Source organism: Lentinus tigrinus (genome assembly GCF_003813185.1).
Source record: "Lentinus tigrinus ALCF2SS1-7 unplaced genomic scaffold L226scaffold_11, whole genome shotgun sequence".
In the NCBI taxonomy this organism is placed as follows: domain Eukaryota; kingdom Fungi; phylum Basidiomycota; class Agaricomycetes; order Polyporales; family Polyporaceae; genus Lentinus; species Lentinus tigrinus.
The window spans coordinates 570,679-590,571 of record NW_027137920.1 but is presented as its reverse complement, the minus strand read 5'-3'; the positions used below and the strand labels follow the sequence as shown (position 1 = coordinate 590,571).

The following is a 19,893-nucleotide window of genomic DNA, read 5'->3' as shown; positions in this document are numbered from 1 at the left end:
AACATATCCAATACAGGTACGAAAAGCAAGAGAAGCATATTATGAAAAAAAGGTTCAATGGGTAACAGCAGGATTGGGATCGTTGAATCGCATCTGCACGTCCGTATCCGGTTGTATGGCATCCATCCAATTGAATCCTGCGACGGTCATGTAAGTATTGCAGCTGATTAGAGAGAGGAGCATAGCTTACCAGGTAACACCATGTTCGACCAGTTCGCCTCGGTGAGAGCCTGCATGGAGTGCAACAAGTCGCTGTCAAACGGCAATGGCGGCGCATACAACTCCGCAGCGTCCACGGGTTGCGACATTTGGTCTGGATCTGGATACTGCAGCCCTAGGCCATCGAACATCTGCGAGTCTGTTGGGGACGTTGCAGCTTTCTGGTTCGACATGCTTGTCCCAGCTGAAGGTGCAGGAGGAGAGGAGGAGGAGACAGGAGCAGCAGGCGATGCACTAGGGCGATCAGGGTCAGATGGAGATCCTGCAAGGGACCTCATCGCGCGCTTCAAAGCCGCAGGCGAGTGATCTATGGTTGCAAGAGGGGTCTCAAGAAGGCCCTTGAGGAACCGCGAGTACATCTTCGGACCATGGCGGTCGTCGATGGCGACCTCGGGAGAACCTAGGAAATCGGAAACTTCTTCCACCATAGATCGGATTTCCACTCGCGTTTCACGGGGAATGTAGGTTGCAAACTTAGGATGTAGCAACTGAGATCACAAGTATTAGCATAAGACAGATGGATGCGCTGCCAGGACGCGTACCTTAATAAGGAACGCACAAGTGAAGGTCACGAAGACACACTCTGAATCTGGACCATGGCGTAGATAGATACCTATTGGTCCAAAATTGTAAACACAATGGTTGTGAGAAATCATGAGAGACGTACGTAGTTGGGGCACACCAATATCATCTACCAGGGTTCTGATGAGATCCTTTGATGCGCGGAGGCACTGGCGGGACAAAAGTCAGTAGGAGCACATTCGAGATGACGAGATCCAACTAACCCTCCAGAAGAATGCATCGCTGAACCCCTGTGAAGGATCTCGGCCGAACGTGTGCTGGAAGGCGAATGCAAGGGCCGTCATCCGCGCATAGCTGATCGCTACCCTCAGGAGGTGCATGCGGAATTGGAAGACTGGGGATTTGTTGTTCTCGTCCCGCATCCGCGCAGCCCAGGTTTCCCATAGGCGTGCGAGCTGATCATCCGTCTTACTCGCCTCACCGGTGACGTCCAAGTTCTAGCGAAGCGATGAGTGATGGTGAGAAAATGACAGGCCCCGTCGATCAACTCACCTTATTCAGACCCACAGGATGTTCCGGATCGCTGAAGATGGTGGAACGGTACTCGGCAAGGACCTTCAGCTCAGCATTGTACCCGCACAGGTGGATATCGATGTCCGGGATGTTGTACGGGGAACTCTTATACCAGAACTCCGAGTGATTGGCGACGTAGTCGGTGTTGCTGATAATAGGCGCCTTGCCGTACTGTGACGCCATAGACCGGTCAACGTTGAAGCAGTTGAGCCATAACCGCGTTCGGTTGAGCATCTCGCGAGCGTGCTGCTCGTTCTCGGGTTGGACAGTATGAGGATGGTGTAAGTTGATGTCTGTTGCGATACTGTAGGCAACAATGTCAGTCCCAGGATGTACGTCTATACGAGATGCACGCACCGAATGGCGAGGCCCAGATATACCCAGCAGCGGTCCTCTTCCCACTTCCTGGCCGGAACAGGATAAAGTGCAAGCAGCATATATGCCGCCACAGTCTCGACACTCTTCTGCCCTCCAATGAGCGTCGACCCACCGGCAAGACGAGCACAATTCATGGCTTGTTGGTACAACTCCGGACGCTGGGAGTAGAACTTGGACGATATGCCACAAACTTCGAGCGGGTGAGTACACAGCAGTCAGACATGGTTAAACACTCACTAGCAGTAAACAGGAATGGACTTCTCCAATAGGTCTTCTGAGCGGTGTAGAGTACAGGGTCTAGGAGTGATACATTTGGATTTATGTAGTCGAAGTATCTGCAGACATATTAGTCGCATGGCGCGGGAGAAAAGCACTCAACCCACATTTTGAACAGCTTCTCTACTTCCGCAGGGCTCACTAAGCCGCTGCGAAGGATATATGGTGTCTGGTGTTGCGAATACATGATGGGTCGATCCGGTCCTGGACCTGTAACGGAGTATGATTGAGTGATGAATTGAGATACCTCCCCAGAGAATGAGCGACATACTATTCGCACGGAAGTAATCATCGTTAGCCACACCATACTCGTTGTCGTCTACAGTGCTGACGCTGCGGCTGCGGCTAGACATGCGGCTCTTCGACTTTGACTTCTTCAAGCTCAGATTTGCAAGCATACCGATAGGTGCAACTTCGTTCGGAAGGATAGCAAGCTTTTCGCTTCTCGCGCCAGTGCGGCTCTTCTTCCGGCGCGAGCTCTGCGTGGTGCTGCTCGCTGACGCTCGGTCTTCAGCCGTCGACGTGCTCGCCTCTCCAGCTGCTAGGCCCTTCGGCCCGGGCCGGCCCCGCTGCGGCTCAGCTGTGGCGTCGACGTCCTGGACCTCGACGTGGATGTCGCTGTTCGTCTCTTCGACATAGTCCTGACCCGTGAGATCGCCCTGTTCGCTGCCCTCGCTACTGCTGTCCTTCCAGCCCAGCACGTCCTCCCCAATCATGTCCTTCGTCACGCCTGTTCCACCCATGTTGATGTAGCCACCGAAGGCTTCGATAGACTCTCGTGCCTTCGCAATCCAGTCCAGGACGTCCGGCTTTGTGAGGTGGTCTGACGCCGGCTCCGGTGTTCCGATCTCCGACCCTGTGAGCTCGCTATTCGATATGTTCGATATGTCTGTAGTAGACGCGGACGCGGAATGGGAGGGTGACGGTGCATTTGCACGCTCGCTCTCCGCAGTCTGCTTCTGGCTGGCCCGCTTGTTCGCTTCCTCGAGCTGTTTCATGAGCTCCTCGATCTTGGCCGCTTGTTCACGGATCTGACTCAGCAGTAAGTCGCGCCTCCTGATGACAGACCAACAAAACATATAAGCGTCCCGTAGTCAGACGTGATGAAACTGAAGTAGGCGTACGGAGGTGCCCGGCGCTTCTTCCGACCGGGAATTACGCACTCGTGCCCCCCATTGAGGCAACGCTTGCAAATGTCGGGGTCCGTCTTGAACTCGCACTTGACCTATACAGGAGAGCAGGGGTAAGAATATAGAGTACCATGGAGAATTAGGCATATGCGCACCTTCAAGCCTTTGCAACGCGCACAAGCCCCCGGACTAAACGCGCCCACTCTCGGTCAGGACACCGCCGAATGTGGTTCAGGAGGCGACGTAACACTCACGGCTTCGACGGCTTCGCGCCCTCCTTCGTCTGGGCCCCGTCCTCGTGCACGTCTCCGTCCACAGACGACACCTCGCCTTCCCCATCGTCCAGCGCGCGCATCCGCTTAGACGCATGCGGCGCTCCCGCAGTGTCAATGTGTCCCCGATCATGATACGGCATCCCGGGCTGCACGCCCATCCCAGGGCCATAGTTCGGCGACGATCCGAAGTTGGGGGTGATGGGCGATGGGACATTGGAATATACAGGCGTCCGCTCGCCTTGGAACGTCCGGACGGTCGGAGTTAGACCCGGATTGCCAGGGTTGGAGCTGCTGCGTGCGTGTCCGTGCTGCCCGATGATCCCCTGGCCTTGACCGTAGGTGAACGCGGGCGTGTCTTCGGCGTAGTAAGGGGAGCTTGGCATGGACTGGGACGTGTCCCCGAAGGGCATTCCGGGGAATTGGGATGCTTGGTCGTGGTAGAACTGGCTGCCATTGTAGAGAGGATTGAAGTGCTGTGGCTGGGCCTGCGACTGGGAATTGGGGAACGTGAACGCATAGTCACCTGCACCTCCAAACTGCTGCCTGCCAAAGTTGTTCATCATATATCCGGAGCCCTGCTGCGGACGGCGGCGATCCATCTGTGGGATGTCGTTCTGGAGGATGTCGTAGCGCGAGGGGTCAATGTCGTACTCGTTCTCGAGCTGGGGAGGTTGCGGTGGGATGGTGTCGTGATTCTGTGGCCAGTCAACGGCGAGAAACTGCGGATGCGGAGGGTGCGAGGGGTGTGTAGGATGTTGCGCCATGGTGGCCTGCCTTGATCGTTATGAGGGTAGGAAACTCGGATGGACGTATCTGTACGTGATCCACAGATAGGGCAGCTAGAGCTGACGACAAGCCCCTGACAATATCCTGAGCCTCAAGGACCTTGAGGGCGATCGCTGAGTTACACGGCTAGCGTGATCTGCGCAGGGCAATGGCATCACGAGTCGACACTGTCGTAAGCGGGAGTATGCTTCTCAGCCAGGATTACAAGCACGCACCGAAGACAGTTCACGCGGTAGGGAGGAAAGCTGCCGAGACGTTGCACTCGCACAAGCAAATCAACGCGTCGTGAAAGTCGTCCACTCGTACGAGGACGCGCGGACGGAACTGTAGCTACTTGTAGGCGTTCAGCTCCCGGAGGAGCGTCTTCTGCATTCAGATCACAGATAGTTCCTCAGCAGTGAAGTTCCCGTCTCCAAGCGTGTCGGATACCGTCGGCTTCGAAGGCGTTGTTCACAAGGACGACAATCTATCAGTCCAGGAGGTGGAGGTGATCCGGAGAGCAAAGAGGAGGTCGCAGTGATGAGCGAAGCCGCGTAGTAAGACACCGCGGTACTGACAAGCGCCCATAACTGTGGTCGGCTGCTAACTATGGTGCAGTTCACTTAGACGCCACCACTTTGTCCAAGCCGGAATTCGTACCTCAAATTTTACCGGGTTCCTTCAATCTTTTGCCAAAACGCAGGGAATGATGAGGGGAAGAGAATGGCCAGCCAGATAGTCGATATCTTGAAAACTGGCGAAGTTGGTTCTGGGGAGCTCCGCCGCTACACGTGACTTAGATCTTAGCGCTGACCCCGGGCGTCTGGTAGCCCGATATAGTATGGTCTTATCTAATCTACAATGACATCATGCATCCATCGCGCGCGCAAGCTGCTCTGGAATGCGACGGTGAGACTTGTATGTACGAGAGCTGAATTGTTTGACCTTCGTCTGTGCATCGCGTGCTCCAAGACCCTCGGCATATGCGTCAATGAATCGCCATGAGCGGTGTTCCCATTTTCGGATGAGCTCGACAGGGACAGACTGAAGTGCCTTCGGCATGTTCTGACGCAGGGTCTCGAAACTGTAGTCGCAATGTTCTCGGAGCCATTTCTTGACGGCCCCCCAGAAGTACTCGATGAAGTTGATTTCGCAGTGGAACTTGGGAAGGAAGATGCAAATATGTCCTGTATATATATCAGTGGGAGTCCGAAACGGACAGGAGTCAATGAACGTACCTGCCGTTTCGATGATCTCCTCCACACGCGACTTCTGTTCGAGGAAGTCGGGTTGTCGCTCGAGCATCCGAGTCGCGCAACAACTGGTTGCAGTGTCGTCCTTGCACCCACCCTTGCACTTCATTCTGAGGCTGGAGCGCCACAGTCCCCGCTCCATCAAGACCGTCTTCATGCCTTTGGGCTTGTCCGGGTATTCAGGATGGTCAGCGGGGTACACCATAGGTTGAATAACCTTCTGACCATCCTTGACATACCAACCGTTGCGCATACGCGCCTGAGTCCCGCCCGGATGGAAGTTCATCTGAGAGACGCGAAGAGCGTCCTCAGCATAGCACGAGTGCCCCTGAGAGTTGTCGACAAGAACCACGGCAACGTAACCGTCACCGTGGGCTTTCTTGAAGGCGGGGAAAAACTTATCGACAAGCTGAATAATGAACGGAATCAGTAAGTTCAACTATCCAGGCGTAAGTTTGATGGCGTTACCTGGGAAAGGCCGAGAGAGGTACCGGACTTCCCCAGTCAACGATCAAGGATGTGGAGGACGAGACGGTTTCGCAAGGTGGCGGCGCAGACTGCGAGCTGCTGGATGCTGTGTGCAGTGGAGCCGTCGACAAGCTAAGTGTCCGAATAGAATTTCGGGAGCACGTACCTGTTTGCAGAAAAGTTCCCCATTCCAGAACCCATCGTGGTTCTTACCGTACTCGAGCGTGATGCTTGCATCGCTGAGCCAGCCGAAAGTCGAGCAGATGAAGTCGCTTTGATGGAGGCCGCGTCCGGCACCCTTCTTCTTGATTGGGGACTCGCCGTTGAGCAACCAGCTCCATTTTTTGCCATCGTGTGCCTGTGCTGTCATCTCGTCATGAGCGACGAGAACAAGGCGCGGACGGCCATCGTCTGGGAGGGGGAGCTGATTGGTTACCGCACCGACTTCATAGCGTACAAGGCGGTCCCGGATCCCTTGCATTGCCGGTATGAAACGCTGCTGTCGGTCTGCGACGACGTCCGGTCGTTCATGGCCATCGTAATAGATTGCCTTCCGGTGTTCCGCCCAGACGAAGCCCTCACTGAGCATGAGACGGCGCATTGTCGAGAGGGAGAGCCCATGGCGACCGGGTTTCAGCTGGAGGCGAGGGAGGACGCTGTTTTCCATGTAGTGCTTGAGTCCCTTGGGCATTTCGTCGGAAATGATGACTTGAGTATAATTGCTGGCCTCTGAGGGTGCGAGCTCATTGTGAAGAAGACACTTTAATTTGTGAGGATCCTGCGACCACTTCTCCGAGCGAAGGTATGCGCGAACAGCAGCACGGACCGTGGGATCGGAGAGGAGGGAGGCGATCTTCGCGTGGCGCCCACGCTCGGATTGAGGCAGCGTGCGAGACTTCACCCATTCTCTTGTCCACCGCCGCACCAGGCGTGCTCCCCACCTGTCTGAAAACATATTCCCTCGGGCTGCGTACTTTGAAGCCTCCATCATCCCAACCTTGTTCTGCACCATCTGGTATAAACAACTCTGCACTGCGCGCGCCCGGTACGACTGCAACGCGTTCAAGCCACCAGTCAGCAACTCCTTTTTTGAGGCCATCAACTTCTTTATATCCTGGAGAGCCTTCTGTCGCGCCACACACGCAGCTTCCTTGGCCATTTGTCGGACCTGGTTGAGAGGTACGTCGTGCCGTCTTCGTTTGGCTGATGGTGTACTGACTACCAGCTCACACATCATCGCTCGCCGTTTCTGGGTACGCTCGGCACTATACGCGCTGGTTTCGTGTTGCAAAGGGGTAGAGGGAGGGGTAGAATGCGGGTCTGGGGGAAAAGGTGCGTCCGTCACGTCCATATCACACCATGCGTCCTGTTCTGCCATGTCCCCATCCAGAAGAATGTCCTCGACATCCTCGGACATGTCAGAGAGGTAGCCCATGTCGAAGAGGGCCTCGTCTGGCAAGGATCCGTCGCGATCCTCCTCATCTCGCTCAGACGGCTCCGTACGCGTCGCTTGGGTCTGGCCACCCAACCGCCCGGACGTCGAATTGACGAGGTCTTTGGAAACGTCTTGGACCTGCGTGGATGCAACCGCCGACTCCTGGAGATGATCTGCGTGCAGCAATGCGAGCAGTCTCCTGTCGTGCAGGGTATCGGCGACATTTTCAGGCACTTGTGTGTTCTGGATGGTCGACGAGGTATGTCGTCTCAGAAACGCCTCGTCACTTTGTCGCTGCGCCTCGCTAACCAAGTTCTTGATCTTGTCCATAGAGATCCCATACATGCCAGTTGCAAGCCCGGACGGCGAATGCGTATCGCCCACCTGCAGGGAAGGCACAGCAGCTGCTCGACTATCTGGAGCGTCGGGCAGCAGCTGTTTGCGTCGGAATATGTCATCACTCAGACTGCGTGTCTCAGCGACTGCAGCGGCGACCTTCTCCTGCATCGTCTGGCCCACTGGTGTGGGTTTCTTGAGGAACGCACGAAGCATAGCAGCCTCTGAGCTGCAAACCGGGGTGAGTTTTTTGTTTGCATCTTTCACTGGCGAAAACTCACGATCCTCTCCCCATGACTGCTTGTTTCTCGCTCTCTCGGGCCTTCTGGCTGCGCTCGCGGATTGTTCTCGCAGCCACACCTCTCTCTCTCTCCACCTCCTTCCACACGTCCTTGCCTCGCACCTTCATCAACACCGAGTACGCATTTTTTACCTCTCTTTCGAGGCTGCTCACGAGCTCATCTCCCTCCAGCTCGTAAACTGAATCGTCCGACTCCGTACTTTCATATCCATCGCCATCAACGTCTATAACATCCTCGGGCCCCGGTGCATTGCTGAGAATTGAAACGTGTGGTTCGGGCTCGGAGGTGACGGGTGGTCCAGGCTCGGAGGTGGTGGGTGGTTCGGGCTCGGAGGCGGGTGGCTCAGGGAGTGATCGTTCGGGCACAGGAAGGGCAGGAGAGGGTGTGCGGAGAGCGCGGGAGGCTGCCGCTCTTGCGCGTTGTGCTGCTAGCCCTTCGCGTGCACGAGCAGCGGCGGCGAGGTGGGATGCTTTCTTGCGGGCCATAACTCAGTGGTAGCGATATTCTGTCGTTGAATTCACACTGTTCAATTCTGGAGGGCAAGCCTATGTTTCACATTATGTAATTTACACTGGGAGCACCAAACGCAGCGAACAATACCTCGCCATCTTCCGCTGGTGGTTAGGAAGAACTGGGCGCAAGCCTCCGCCGCCGCATCACGTGATTCTCACGTGACTTTTAGGCGCCGGACAAAGTGGTGGCCTTTAAGTGAACTGCACCATAGATCTTCGATAATGGACTTGCCCAGGCTTACATACCACGAGTGTATAGGAAACATGTTGAACTGCGAGTTCCTGTTACAGGTCGGCGATCGCACAGATGTGATACATAGTTTTGGGGCAGCACTTCACATTCGTGAAAACATACGATCGCACCGAACGGGGGACGGGTAGGGACAACGGAGCTAACGACGAACGCGAATCATAAATAAATCAGCGGTATTTAGTACACTACTAGCCAACCTAAGTCATAGGAGGAAGAAACGGAGGCCCTCCTGTGGGTAACAAAACGTGGTAGGGGCGATGAGAGGGGGTCGGGGTGAGGGAGGTGTGCAAGACGGTGATGGCAAGGGATCGCGACGGAAGATGAAGTGAACTGTCCGTGCCTCGACGGAGATGGGAGCACCGGCGAGAGTCCAAGCGCGGGTGGGGAAAACAACATCCAGCGGGGGGAAAGCGTCAACGTATCATGACCCACGTATCATGTACATCAAGAGGAAGACGAGGAGCATCCAGACTCGACATACGAAAGCAAGGGGCGACTAGCACGATGGAACAAGGAGAGGACGGCGGCGCACGCGCTCAGCTCAATGTGCGAGTACAGATCTCGCGGAAGGGGATGAGGTGAGGTACGCTCATGGCGTGTTCGACGCGTTGGTTCCCGGGGGCAGCGGGAACTCGCGGACAGTTAGGGCGTCATCATCGTTCTCCGAGTATGCAGAGTAGGTTGAACCCTGCATGGAGACTACGCGCAGGCGCTCCTCTACCTGCTCCTTGGTGAGGTCCAGAGCGGCGATGAGGGATGCCATGGCGCGCTCGTTTCCAAAGGCATCCAACGATGCGCCACTTGCAACGGCTGGTTTCGTCGGCAGACCCGCATTCGGCATGAGGGCATCAAGCGGGGCAATGGCAGAAACGGGGACGGCCTCGTGCAGGTCCAGGAAAGGGTTGGTGTTGACAGTTATAGTGCCACGGCTCTCAGAACGCACGAGACTCTGCGCGCGACTGGTACGACTGGTACGGCTGTTGCTGCGACTGCGCACGGCACGGCTGGTGCGGTTCATGTCCTGAGCATTGAAGAAGGGGTTGTTGCTCCGTGCTTTCCGCTCCTCGGTCATGTCCGCGAAAGGATTGCGCGACACGGAAGGACCAGTTGCAGAGGCCTCCTCAGTGTTAAGGACCTCAGCGGACTCCCATTTGTGTGGCGCAGACGAGGTCGCGGGCGGGGTCATCTTAGCCATAACCATGGTAGGTGACATCGTGCCAGAGTCGACACGGACGGAACGCATGGACAGGAAAGAATCGTCGCCGAGGGTCTCCCCATCCCAGGACACGCCACTGTTCTGACGGGCGGCGGCGGCAGCGGTGGCAAACGGCTTCTGGGGGTTCTCGAGCGAGAGCTCCTGTGCAAGCGTGGGGTGGTACTTCGTGAACTCGAGCTGAGGAAGATCAAACTCGTCCGTGGTAGTCTTGGTCGTGTAGGCGGTGCGGATGCTCGGGGACTTCTTGAACATGGAGAAGTTCTTCTCGTCCGACTCCTCCTGCTCCTGGGCGTTGGGCGACGGTGGCGGGAGATCGCCGCGAGCTTTCTCCGATTCGTCCAGTGGCTTGAATGACTTGGCATATGCCCGCTGCTGGTCGGCATGGCCCGCGGCATTCCTCCTCTGGGAGGAAGTCAACTTGTCCGACGACCGCTTGTACCACGCGAGGAAGAGACAGATGAGGAGGAACAAGCCAACGAACGCACCCACACACGCCCCGATGACCACTCCAATAGGAATCTGGCTTCCGCCGGACGACTTGGCACTCTCCACGCCCGCTGAGTCTGACGGTGGGAGAGAGGACGACGAGGTCGTGGGTAGGGAGGTGGGAGAGGATGTGAGGACGATCGTTGAAGACTGGACGAGGGGCACTCCAGTCCCGGAGACCGCGTTGGTGGCAGACGTGTCGAAGGCAAGACCTTCGGTGGCTGCTGCACTCCCGACTACCGTGGTCCCACCGGGCAGAAGACCGTCGATGCTGGTCGTGTCATCGAGTGCACGGGCCTTGTGGTATGGATGGATGCGCATGAGAGGTAGAGGTGAAAGGAGACAGGATGGAGGTGTGAAGTAAGGAACGACGAGGGGATGCGCCCGCTGGAGGCCGGGCGATGATTAGAGATTGAAATATGAGCGGGCTATGAAGGCAACACAGACGTAATGAGTCGACGCGGGATCATTAATATTCGAGGACGACGAGATACTCACGGAGAAGGGAGAAGGAGACAGCCCGGGGAGGCGAGGGTGCGCCTGAGGCTCTTCTACGCCGTCTTGGTCGACGGAAAGGCGTGTGGGAGAGGGAGGGGAACGAGGAACGAGGTCGCCATCACCAGAAGGCGTTCTGAAACCGTTGCATGGAATTGGTAACTGCCGTGCCCGGCATCCGCATCGCCGCCCACGACCCGACGTCCGGCCCCGCTTCCCGCACTCGCGCCTGCCTATCCGCCTTCCACGTCGCGAGCAGACTGTCATGCACGACGTCCGACATCCCCCGCCGCCTATACCTCTCGCAGCTCAACCAGCGAGCCCCGAGTTGTTCAGACGAACCTCAGGCCCACGGCTCTGCGGATAAGCCAGCTTACGCCGATGAATGCCCAATCATTATAACGCTGACAGCTTCATGCGTCCACAATGATCATCATACGAGCGCGACCGCTCGATGGACATCGAGCACATTCTCTTGCTGCCCGAACGCTCCCTCGCAAAGCCTTGTGCACACTCGACATGAAGGACATTTGACAAATATGAAGGTTCCTGCCAGTTCCTGACATTTCCCGTCCATGGGAGACCATATACCTCCGGCTCAGAGACAACTTACAATTGTGGTCTGCAGTCACCGCCTATCGCCCAGCGCCCTGTTGTGTGGCTCTTTCCCTGATGCCCCGCACCGCCGCGCGAGGGGTATCATGCATGATGAGGCTGAGCATCGGTCCTATCGGTCCCTGGCCGCCCAAGACGCAAGACGCAAGATGCAAGACGCACTCCTATCTGACGTACACAGTCTCGAGTATGTCACGTCAATTTGCGGCCGGCGAGGATGTAGTCAATCTCTGGCTTGATGCTGTCCAACATGTCCCGCGTCCTTCGCCACGGTTTCCAGCCAATTGCTCTGGACCTCTCCGCCCGACAGCGGACGTTCGTCCCTAGGTTGTCTGACTGTTGCAGATCGCGGAGGTTTCAGTTTCTGCGCGACTTCGCAGATATGGGCGACTCACCCCCTGGAAGTATCTCTGGAGCTCTTCTTTCGTGAACGGCGAGGGCGTCGCAGTCTTGGCCAGCCTCATACAGTAGAGCTCCTCCCCCATCCTCTCAGCGATTTCGTACATCGTGTGCTCCCCGTTCTCGGCGAAATAGTATCCTTCCCGCCCGTGCCCGATATCCTGGCCTGATAGAGACGCTTCCATGATAACTCTGTATAGATCTGCAGCTGTGAATGTCCGTATGTCAATGACAAGCTCTGCTAAAGCTGAGCACGCAGGGGCATACCTTCGTCTATGTGGACGTTCGGGTGATAGTTGTAACCTCTTCCGACCATGCCGGCTTGCTGTCGATCCAAACTGGTTCGGACGAGGACAGGGATCTGCTGAGACTGTGGATTCATGACACCGACGTCTACAAGGGGTCCAGACGCAAGTCCATAGACGGTGGAGGGCAGTATGATATATGTCTTGACGTAGCCTGATAGCCTGTCATCAGCACGATAGCAAATGTCGCCACAAGTCACAGAAGTGCAAACCTTCCCTGTCAGCCGCAACTACATTCAGGTCCACATTCCTGTGCGGTCGTCCCGGCTCTAGGCGTTCGATCTGGTCGGAGTCAGAGTCGTAGTAAATTGTGTCGCTTCCGTACATTCCACCGGCGTTGTCCGCTAAGACACCTGTTCTCACTGTTAAGCACAGAGAGCGGGCATGTTGGTCGTGTGCAACGCACCAGTCCCAGACTATGGAGAGACGCCAATCAACATCCTGCACCCAATATGTGGAGAACATGCATACAACGTACAGTATGGATCAGTATGGGTGTCGTGCCCTTCTTCTCATGCCTCTGCTTCAGACCGGCAAGAAGCGCTTGGTTCGACCGTATGTGGTCGGCGTCGGCCTACCCAAATATCATCATTTATCTCGCATCCATCAACAAGCACGCAAAGATGACTCACGCATTCAATGACTACATCGGACTTGCTCGCGATGCGCTGGAGCATCTCCAAGTCGTCGAGGGACCCAATTACGGGCTCGACGCCCAATCCACGGAGTCATCGCGCCTTGTCCTCACTGCGTGTCAGGACGGTAAATTGGTACTTCGAAGCAACCTGCTTGTCTGCAAGCAGCCGTCCGAGCACCGCACCGCCGATGTAACCTGTCAAAACCATCAGCGAGCCTGCTCTTCATGCATATTGATCATTACGCCTGTTCCGGGCGGCTGATACGTACCTGTCGCCCCCAGTATGAAGACTTTTGTGAGTTTGACGTGCATTTCTGACTCTTCGTTACAGTGGGGATTTGTGAAGAGTGGGTAGCAGAGTGTGCTGATACATATGCATTCCGGACCATCCTTGCTTACGCGGTTACCAAAAGCGGCATGGGAGATACGCCGCCACTAGATAGCACTGGACTCGAGGCTGCGAATGCACTGGGCGAACCCGGAGGACACTCGTCTACCCGTCGTTCTTTCCTCATCACACGATATACTTGAGTATCAGTAGAACTTACCATGCATATGACGGTGTATCGCTCTAGCTCCCGAGCGGGTCCGTTCTGCGCCACAAGCCTCTCGACAGACTCTCGTGGGCCTGGCACTCACTGCCGAAAAAATGCATTATGCAAATGCCAAAGAGGACCCTTGACCGCCACACAGGTCAAATTGGCGAGCGTGCCGTACCCAGAATGCTGTAACGAATTCGAAGCGTACGACACACTGCTGTCGATTCTATCGGAGTTGTCAGCGATGCTGACCATATCGAAGCGTTATGTTGCCTCCAAGATTGCTCCGATGTACGAAGGAGCGGGGTCTGCCGTATCTACAAATCAATGCGTGGTGCGTCGTTAAATAGATTCACGGAACGCCTCGGGTGGTTAGTGGCACCGTGACCTAGCCCGGGATTAACGTGTTATCGGCGTATGTGAGTACGTACCTGGGAAAGGCTCCAACTGCTGCGTAGAAGTCCGGCCACCTGATAGTGCTAACGACCAGTGCAGGCCAATAGAGCCTACTTTGTCTGCGAAACCTGGCGGCGGCCTGAAACTTACAAGGGACAGCGTTCCCTAGCCGCCGGCGGGGACGCATGGCGCGATCGTTGCATCTAATTGCGCACGTGACGTGAGGATAATGTGAATGGCCCGACCCCGCTTCTGCTTGCGAAAAACCACAAGCTGGTCTGACGTCCTCACCGCATCCTCGCGCCAGCATATAAGCCCCGTCTCGCTGTTCCTGCCTGCTATCACCTTTCCGTCTGTACTCGGCGACGATGGCAGCGACGAGCTCGCAGAAAAAGGCGCCGGCCTACGATCTCCCGACCCCCGAGCCAGAGTCGCCATCTCTGACTCGACCTAGACAACCTTACCGTTTCTCGACGCTCTGCGCTACCGTGGACTCCCCGGATGCCGATCACAAGGACCAGCATGGCAGTTCGAGCGTGCCCATCTACCAGACCGCGACGTTCAAGGGCGTCGGAGGGCAGTATGATTACACCCGGAGCGGAAACCCCACTCGATCTCATCTAGGTAGGTCGTCGTTTGTCTTCGTATCGCGGGAGAAGAAGTGTTTCGTGTTGCTTCGGTCCCGATTTCGTCAGGTGAACTAGTAGGGCCCCCTTGGTTCTGCAGGAGAACTCTGTTTACGAGAGGGGGTTGCAGCATACGGACACGGACGCCCGCACAAACTCCCGGAGAATCGTATGACATTGTCCTAAACTGACGCCCTCCTGCGCAGAGCACCACATCGCAAAGATCTCCTCTGCCGCTCATGCCTTCGCGGTCTCGAGCGGCATGGCCGCTTTGGACGTCATCACGCGTCTCCTCAAGCCAGGTTGCGAGATCATTGCGGGCGACGACTTGTACGGCGGTACCAATCGCCTGCTCACCTACCTCCGCACGCACATGGGTGTCACGGTGCACCATGTTGACACCACCAAGGCGGAAAGTGTGATTCCGTACCTTCATCCTGGCAAGACCGCCATGGTACTTCTGGAGTCTCCGACGAACCCGTTGCTCAAGATAGTCGACATCGCGGGTATTAGCTCTCTGGTGAAGGAGAAGTGCGAGGATGCAGTTGTTGTGGTGGACAACACCATGATGAGTCCGTACCTCCAGAGGCCTCTGGAACACGGCGCGGACATCGTCTACGACAGCGCGACGAAGTACCTGAGTGGACACCACGACCTGATGGCTGGTGTTATTACGTGCAACCGCGACGACCTTGCGAAGGTACGCTCTAGGCATGCAAACCAACATCTTACGTCCTACTCACATATTCGTCTGCAGGAAATGGCCTTTATCATCAACTCTGTTGGGAACGCGCTCACTCCCTTCGATTCCTTCCTCCTTCTCCGCGGCACAAAGACCCTCGCTATCCGCATGGACCGTCAGCAATCCACCGCCATGCTTGTTGCGCAGATGCTGTCGAAGCTCGGCTTCGTCACCCACTACCCTGGTCTGCCCAACCACCCTGGCAAGGAAATTCACGACAGGATATCTGACGGTGAGTTCACTTCTGACTATTTGATTACATTTTACTCAACGTAGGTAATGTATAGGTTACGGCGCTGTCCTCTCCTTCGAGACTGGAGACAAGGAGTTGAGTGAGCGTATTGTCGCAGCTACTCGTCTGTGGGGGATCAGTGTCAGCTTTGGCTGCGTCAACAGTCTCATCAGCATGCCCTGCGTGATGTCGTAAGTGTACCTTCGCTCGTGGTGTCCGCCGTCCGCTCGCTAATCCTTCGGACTAGGCACGCTTCCATCGATCCGGCTACCCGCGCGGCCCGTGGCCTTCCGGAGGATTTGATCCGTCTGTGTGTCGGCATTGAGGACCCTGCGGATCTCCTGGACGATCTTCGCCATGCCCTCATTGAAGCCGGCGCAATTACCTTCGCTGCCAACAACTACATCCGCATTCCGAACCCCATCAGCCGGGCTGTTGAGAAGCTCGCACTTGGCGAGGCGCGTACTGCCCGTCCCCTGGACCACCGCGAATGGTTCGTCAGTGCTCCCGGCAAGGTCATTTTGTTCGGTGAACACGCAGTCGTCCATGGTGTTGTGAGTAGTCTCTGTTCTAATCGTATATGTAGCAGCCATTGAGACAGCCCAACAGACTGCTGTGGCTGCTTCTGTGGACCTTCGTTGCTACGGTCTCACGTCTCCACGCTACGACGGCAAAGTCTCAGTACACTTTGCGGATATCAACAATTACAAGCACGAGTGGGAGATTGACGAGTTGCCTTGGGACGCAGTGGTTCCCATACCCAACGGCGAAGTTCATCCCGACACGTTGGATCAGCGCGTCATAGATGCTATCAAGGCTAGGGCTCTTCCACCAGAGGACAAGATGCCTCCGAAGACCCACGCAGCAGCCATTGCCTTCCTCTATCTGTACATGATGATGACTAGTGCTGGTAGCAGGTGAGTTATCGACGGCACTTCTAAGCGACTGGATGGCAGTAAAGTGCTCACAAATATCAAAGGCCATCCTTCCACTTCGTCTGTCGCTCAAGTCTGCCGATCGGTGCCGGCCTCGGCTCGTCTGCCTCCTTCTCGGTCTGCATTGCCACCGCCCTCCTCATCCTCCACGGTCGCATCGAGCTCCCAGCCGTCCCACCACCCTCCCGCGAGCCCACCGACAACGAGCCTGGCCACATCCATGTCTCGCATGGAGGTCGCCGCGCCATCCCCCCAGATATCGCAGACGAGACGAACCGCTGGGCGTTTGTCGCCGAGAAGGTGCTGCACGGGAACCCCTCTGGGGTCGACAACTCCGTGGCGGTCTTCGGAGGCGCTCTCGCGTATGTGCGTCCCGGGTTCGGGAAGCGCAGCGGCATGGACCAGATCCAGGGCTTCAAGTCGCTGCGGTTCCTGCTCATCGACTCGAAGGTGCCGCGAGACACGAAGGCGCTTGTCGCTGGCGTTGCCAGGAAGAAGGCGGCAGAGCCCGAGCATGTGGGCAGGCTGCTCGACGCTATCCAGGTGATCAGCAACGAGGCACGGCGTGCACTCGCGGATCCTGAGGTGCCGCGTAACGTTCTTCTCGCCGGTCTCTCGGTACGTGGAATGTCGTACTCGTTGCTGAATGTTTACGCTGAACTGTTTCTGTAGTCTCTCATCGACGAGAACCACGTCCACCTTGCATCGCTCGGTGTCTCGCACCCGTCGCTCGAGGTCATCCGCGCGAAGACGGCTGGCGCACCCTACCGTCTCAGCACCAAGCTGACCGGTGCGGGGGGCGGAGGCTGCGCCATCACGCTCGTTCCTGATGGTAAGATACTATTCGCGCGTCCCATCGACAGTGGTATTGATTAGGATCTCTGTGCAGAATTCGCCCACGAGAAGCTCCAGTCGCTCATCAAGTCGCTTGAATCAGCAGGCTACCAGCCGTACGTCACCTCCGTCGGTGGCTCTGGTCTGGGTATCCTGTCGCCATACGATGACATCGTTATCGACGAGGACGACGACACGCCGCCGCTGTCCCCACCCATGACCCCGGACCTCAATGGCGAGGTGGACGGTCCTGCTCTCCGGCGTTCCATCCGCCGTCACTTCGAGACCGTCAGCACTGTGGAGCTCCCGAAATGGGCGTCGGCGCGCGGAAAGTGGCTGTATGTCTAGACGTACGTCTATGGTGTATCGAACTTGCGGATCTACTTATGTTGGAGGTGCTGTTGTATTCTATTTTTCTAATGCAAAGGGTCTGTAGATGCTTGCGTTCGATAATACAATGCGAGCGGGTGTATGTTACAGTGAACTGGTATGCTTCTGTGGCCTATCCGGTAGGCTTCATGCGCCAAACAGCGACCACCACACCTCACCCGCCTCGTCAGGACCATGTCCCTCGAGGATCTCCACGTTGATCTCGTTCTTCGCAGCGACGAACACCACCGCACCCTCGTCGAGTTCGAGCTGCTCCGTCTCGCCGCCCTTGTTGGTGCTGATCCTGACCTTGCCTCTCGTCACGATACCCATCGTCGGGCCGTCGACCGCACCCAGGTGCTCCTCCTTAGCATTCTTCATGCTGAGGAACGTGCCTAGGACGATGAACTCCTCGATCGGCGGGTCGTACTTCACGGTCCGACCCGACTTTGCGTGCTGGTACTTTTGGGCAGGGAGCGACCAGTGCGACACAGGACGCGCCGTGTAGGTGAGCATGTTGACGAAGGTGTCGACTTGGGACGCGAGGGAGGAGGGCTCATCGAAGGCCGCGTTCACGACGTTGTCGGAGACAGCCATGCACTCGATGATGTCTAGACGGGCGACTTGTCAGCCAGTGTACAGGAAACTCACGGACTAAGTACATGTCAGACTCACCGCCCTCGAGGTAGGCGTGGATCTCGTCCGCGCCGATGTAGATGCTCTCTCCCTTCCGGAGCTTCGCGAAGTTCATGAAGAACGTGGTCGCAAGCACACCGGCGTCGCCGGGGTACTGCTTGTTCACCTTGAGCACGAGCCTCGCGAGCTCCTCGCTGTTATAGAAGCCGAGGTTGCCCCCGCTTTGCTTGATGCGGTCCTGCAGCTGGGAGATCGGCTTTACGAGCTCCTCTCGGGCCTCCACCCCACGCTTGAGCAGCTTGCCGAAGATCTGACGAAGGAGATCCTTAGACGGGCTGTGAATGAATGAGGAGACGAGGCGGGAATCTCCGATGGCCTCGCCAAGCTCCGGGACCGCTTGTAGGAATCCTTTGATCTCCTCGAGTGGGCGGAAGCCGACGAACCCGGTGAAAGCAGTATCTGTGTCGCCGACGACTTCTTGCTCGTCTCCCTGGCGTTTGGCGACCTTTGAGCGAGTAGTCGCCAGCGGCTCTCCGATCGCGACGGCGATCTCGGGTTTGTGGTTCGAGTCGACGAAGTTGGAGGGATCTTTGAGCTGGAGCTGCTTAGCGAGGTCCTTGTCGGGATGTGCCTGGAGAGGGAGCGCTTTCTGAATGGAGAGTACTTTGAAAAGGTAGGGAATGTGGGTGGTGGAGGGCCATTTTTGCACCAGCGTCTCGCCCAGGTAGAAGGTGGGGTCGGAGGAGATCAGGGAGAGGAGTGGTGTAGAGGGCGAGTCGTACAGGCGGGCGGGGCCATTGGTGTGAGTGCCCATCCAGATCTACATATATAGTCAGAACCTACACTGCTGTGGAGAGAAAATAGCATGCGCACCTCTGCATACGACTTGTTCTCGTCGACCTGGAAGCCATGCCCGATAGCGTTGGAAGCAAGTCGGGCTGCGAGGGAGGACGAGCCCTGCCTGCCCCAGTCGTACTCCTGCTTGGCTGCCTGGATGCGGATCAAGTTCTTGTGTGCTGGCATGGTGCGTGGTGTTCTCGGAGTCGTGCTTCAGCCAGCTGGCGTGTATATATACTCTGGCAGTGGCAAGACTGGCACCTGCTGAGACCCGCTCTCTCCAAGATGCAGTTCGAATGACGGGGGCCATGACATCATTCTGTGACTTCCAAGAACGGCAATGTTATTACCACTTTCGGACAGACATACTGAACACCCGCGCCTGTTGTAGTCGCTGAACCCGGAGAGACGAATTCGAAAAACCTCGATAACTGGGGGTGGGTTTCATCTAGACGGTTGGTTGTCTCCGAACTTGGGATCATGTGGTCTCGTACCCCCGACGTACGAGACCAGGGAACGTTCTTCAACACCAATTATAGCAGTCAGCGCTGGCGATCATGGGTGAGATGGCCGAGCGGTCTAAGGCGCCAGACTAAGGCTAAGTTGCCAGTCACATGATATGACGTAATCTGGTCCGAAAGGGCGTGGGTTCGAATCCCACTCTCATCATTGTTTTGCATGATATATCATTGTAGGCATGGGCCGTATGGCCCATGCAACTTTTATGTTGTGGGCGTGCAAACCCACTGGCAGTAATGTCATCATTGACATGTGTATCGTCTGGCTGTGGTTGTTGCAGAGTTGCGTGTGGGGTTCGGCTCCCATGCCAGTGGTTCAGGTCACGGTGGTCAGAACCTCGGCGTCTGACTAATCCAAGATGCTTCTCGCCCTGAACTG

At 56.5% G+C, this 19,893-nt stretch overlaps 6 protein-coding genes and 1 non-coding gene across 7 annotated transcripts; 2 read left to right on the top strand and 5 right to left on the bottom strand.

Annotated features, from left to right (window-relative positions):
* Positions 1 to 54: 54 nt before the first annotated feature.
* Positions 55 to 4,137, bottom strand: L226DRAFT_570892 (uncharacterized protein; the record flags this gene model as incomplete). Its single annotated transcript, XM_067684487.1, has 13 exons — positions 55 to 137; positions 191 to 707; positions 762 to 832; positions 887 to 950; positions 1,005 to 1,238; positions 1,294 to 1,618; positions 1,672 to 1,882; positions 1,930 to 2,027; positions 2,076 to 2,178; positions 2,240 to 3,024; positions 3,093 to 3,193; positions 3,254 to 3,287; positions 3,353 to 4,137. The coding sequence occupies 13 exons, from the start codon at positions 4,135 to 4,137 to the stop codon at positions 55 to 57; spliced, it is 3,411 nt and encodes a 1,136-aa protein (XP_067535812.1).
* An 868-nt stretch (positions 4,138 to 5,005) lies between these two features.
* On the bottom strand, positions 5,006 to 7,093 carry L226DRAFT_462677 (uncharacterized protein; the record flags this gene model as incomplete). Its single annotated transcript, XM_067675738.1, has 4 exons — positions 5,006 to 5,238; positions 5,488 to 5,800; positions 6,026 to 6,222; positions 6,442 to 7,093. The coding sequence occupies 4 exons, from the start codon at positions 7,091 to 7,093 to the stop codon at positions 5,006 to 5,008; spliced, it is 1,395 nt and encodes a 464-aa protein (XP_067535811.1).
* A 1,962-nt stretch (positions 7,094 to 9,055) lies between these two features.
* Positions 9,056 to 10,916, bottom strand: L226DRAFT_58480 (uncharacterized protein). Its single transcript, XM_067685569.1, has 2 exons — positions 10,898 to 10,916; positions 9,056 to 10,827 (listed from the first exon to the last, which is right to left on the bottom strand). The coding sequence occupies exon 2, from the start codon at positions 10,718 to 10,720 to the stop codon at positions 9,287 to 9,289; it is 1,434 nt and encodes a 477-aa protein (XP_067535810.1). The 5' UTR covers positions 10,721 to 10,827; positions 10,898 to 10,916; the 3' UTR covers positions 9,056 to 9,286.
* A 663-nt stretch (positions 10,917 to 11,579) lies between these two features.
* L226DRAFT_58443 (uncharacterized protein) lies at positions 11,580 to 13,034 on the bottom strand. Its single transcript, XM_067685564.1, has 7 exons — positions 12,846 to 13,034; positions 12,692 to 12,787; positions 12,620 to 12,629; positions 12,426 to 12,566; positions 12,176 to 12,367; positions 11,905 to 12,116; positions 11,580 to 11,845 (listed from the first exon to the last, which is right to left on the bottom strand). The coding sequence occupies exons 1-7, from the start codon at positions 12,888 to 12,890 to the stop codon at positions 11,702 to 11,704; spliced, it is 840 nt and encodes a 279-aa protein (XP_067535809.1). The 5' UTR covers positions 12,891 to 13,034; the 3' UTR covers positions 11,580 to 11,701.
* Positions 13,035 to 14,053: 1,019 nt separating this feature from the next.
* L226DRAFT_534815 (cystathionine beta-lyase) lies at positions 14,054 to 17,657 on the top strand. The gene is made up of 9 exons (XM_067680759.1): positions 14,054 to 14,409; positions 14,618 to 15,111; positions 15,169 to 15,385; positions 15,441 to 15,576; positions 15,633 to 15,939; positions 15,995 to 16,302; positions 16,365 to 16,938; positions 16,993 to 17,152; positions 17,210 to 17,657. Exons 1-9 carry the CDS (start codon positions 14,154 to 14,156, stop codon positions 17,500 to 17,502), a joined length of 2,745 nt encoding a protein of 914 aa, XP_067535808.1. The 5' UTR covers positions 14,054 to 14,153; the 3' UTR covers positions 17,503 to 17,657.
* A 13-nt stretch (positions 17,658 to 17,670) lies between these two features.
* On the bottom strand, positions 17,671 to 19,208 carry L226DRAFT_507958 (mannose-6-phosphate isomerase; the record flags this gene model as incomplete). Its single annotated transcript, XM_067678157.1, has 3 exons — positions 19,033 to 19,208; positions 18,199 to 18,979; positions 17,671 to 18,134 (listed from the first exon to the last, which is right to left on the bottom strand). Exons 1-3 carry the CDS (start codon positions 19,180 to 19,182, stop codon positions 17,671 to 17,673), a joined length of 1,395 nt encoding a protein of 464 aa, XP_067535807.1. The 5' UTR covers positions 19,183 to 19,208.
* A 348-nt stretch (positions 19,209 to 19,556) lies between these two features.
* On the top strand, positions 19,557 to 19,665 carry L226DRAFT_t121. Its single transcript has one exon. It is a non-coding gene; the product is annotated as a tRNA-Leu (tRNA).
* Positions 19,666 to 19,893: the final 228 nt, after the last annotated feature.

What these genes read in the sequence shown, in the direction of transcription:
- L226DRAFT_534815 (XM_067680759.1), top strand. Translation starts at nt 14,154, where the DNA reads ATGGCAGCGACGAGCTCGCAGAAAAAGGCGCCGGCCTACGATCTCCCG. An exon ending in TTCTTCTCGCCGGTCTCTCG is followed by an intron (nt 16,939 to 16,992) that starts GTACGTGGAATG and finishes CTGTTTCTGTAG; the next exon opens with TCTCTCATCGACGAGAACCA. An exon ending in CATCACGCTCGTTCCTGATG is followed by an intron (nt 17,153 to 17,209) that starts GTAAGATACTAT and finishes ATCTCTGTGCAG; the next exon opens with AATTCGCCCACGAGAAGCTC.
- L226DRAFT_58480 (XM_067685569.1), bottom strand. Translation starts at nt 10,720, where the DNA reads ATGCGCATCCATCCATACCACAAGGCCCGTGCACTCGATGACACGACC.
- L226DRAFT_58443 (XM_067685564.1), bottom strand. Translation starts at nt 12,890, where the DNA reads ATGCTCCAGCGCATCGCGAGCAAGTCCGATGTAGTCATTGAATGC. An exon ending in AGTTGCGGCTGACAGGGAAG is followed by an intron (nt 12,368 to 12,425) that starts GTTTGCACTTCT and finishes ACAGGCTATCAG; the next exon opens with GCTACGTCAAGACATATATC. An exon ending in GAACGTCCACATAGACGAAG is followed by an intron (nt 12,117 to 12,175) that starts GTATGCCCCTGC and finishes GGACATTCACAG; the next exon opens with CTGCAGATCTATACAGAGTT.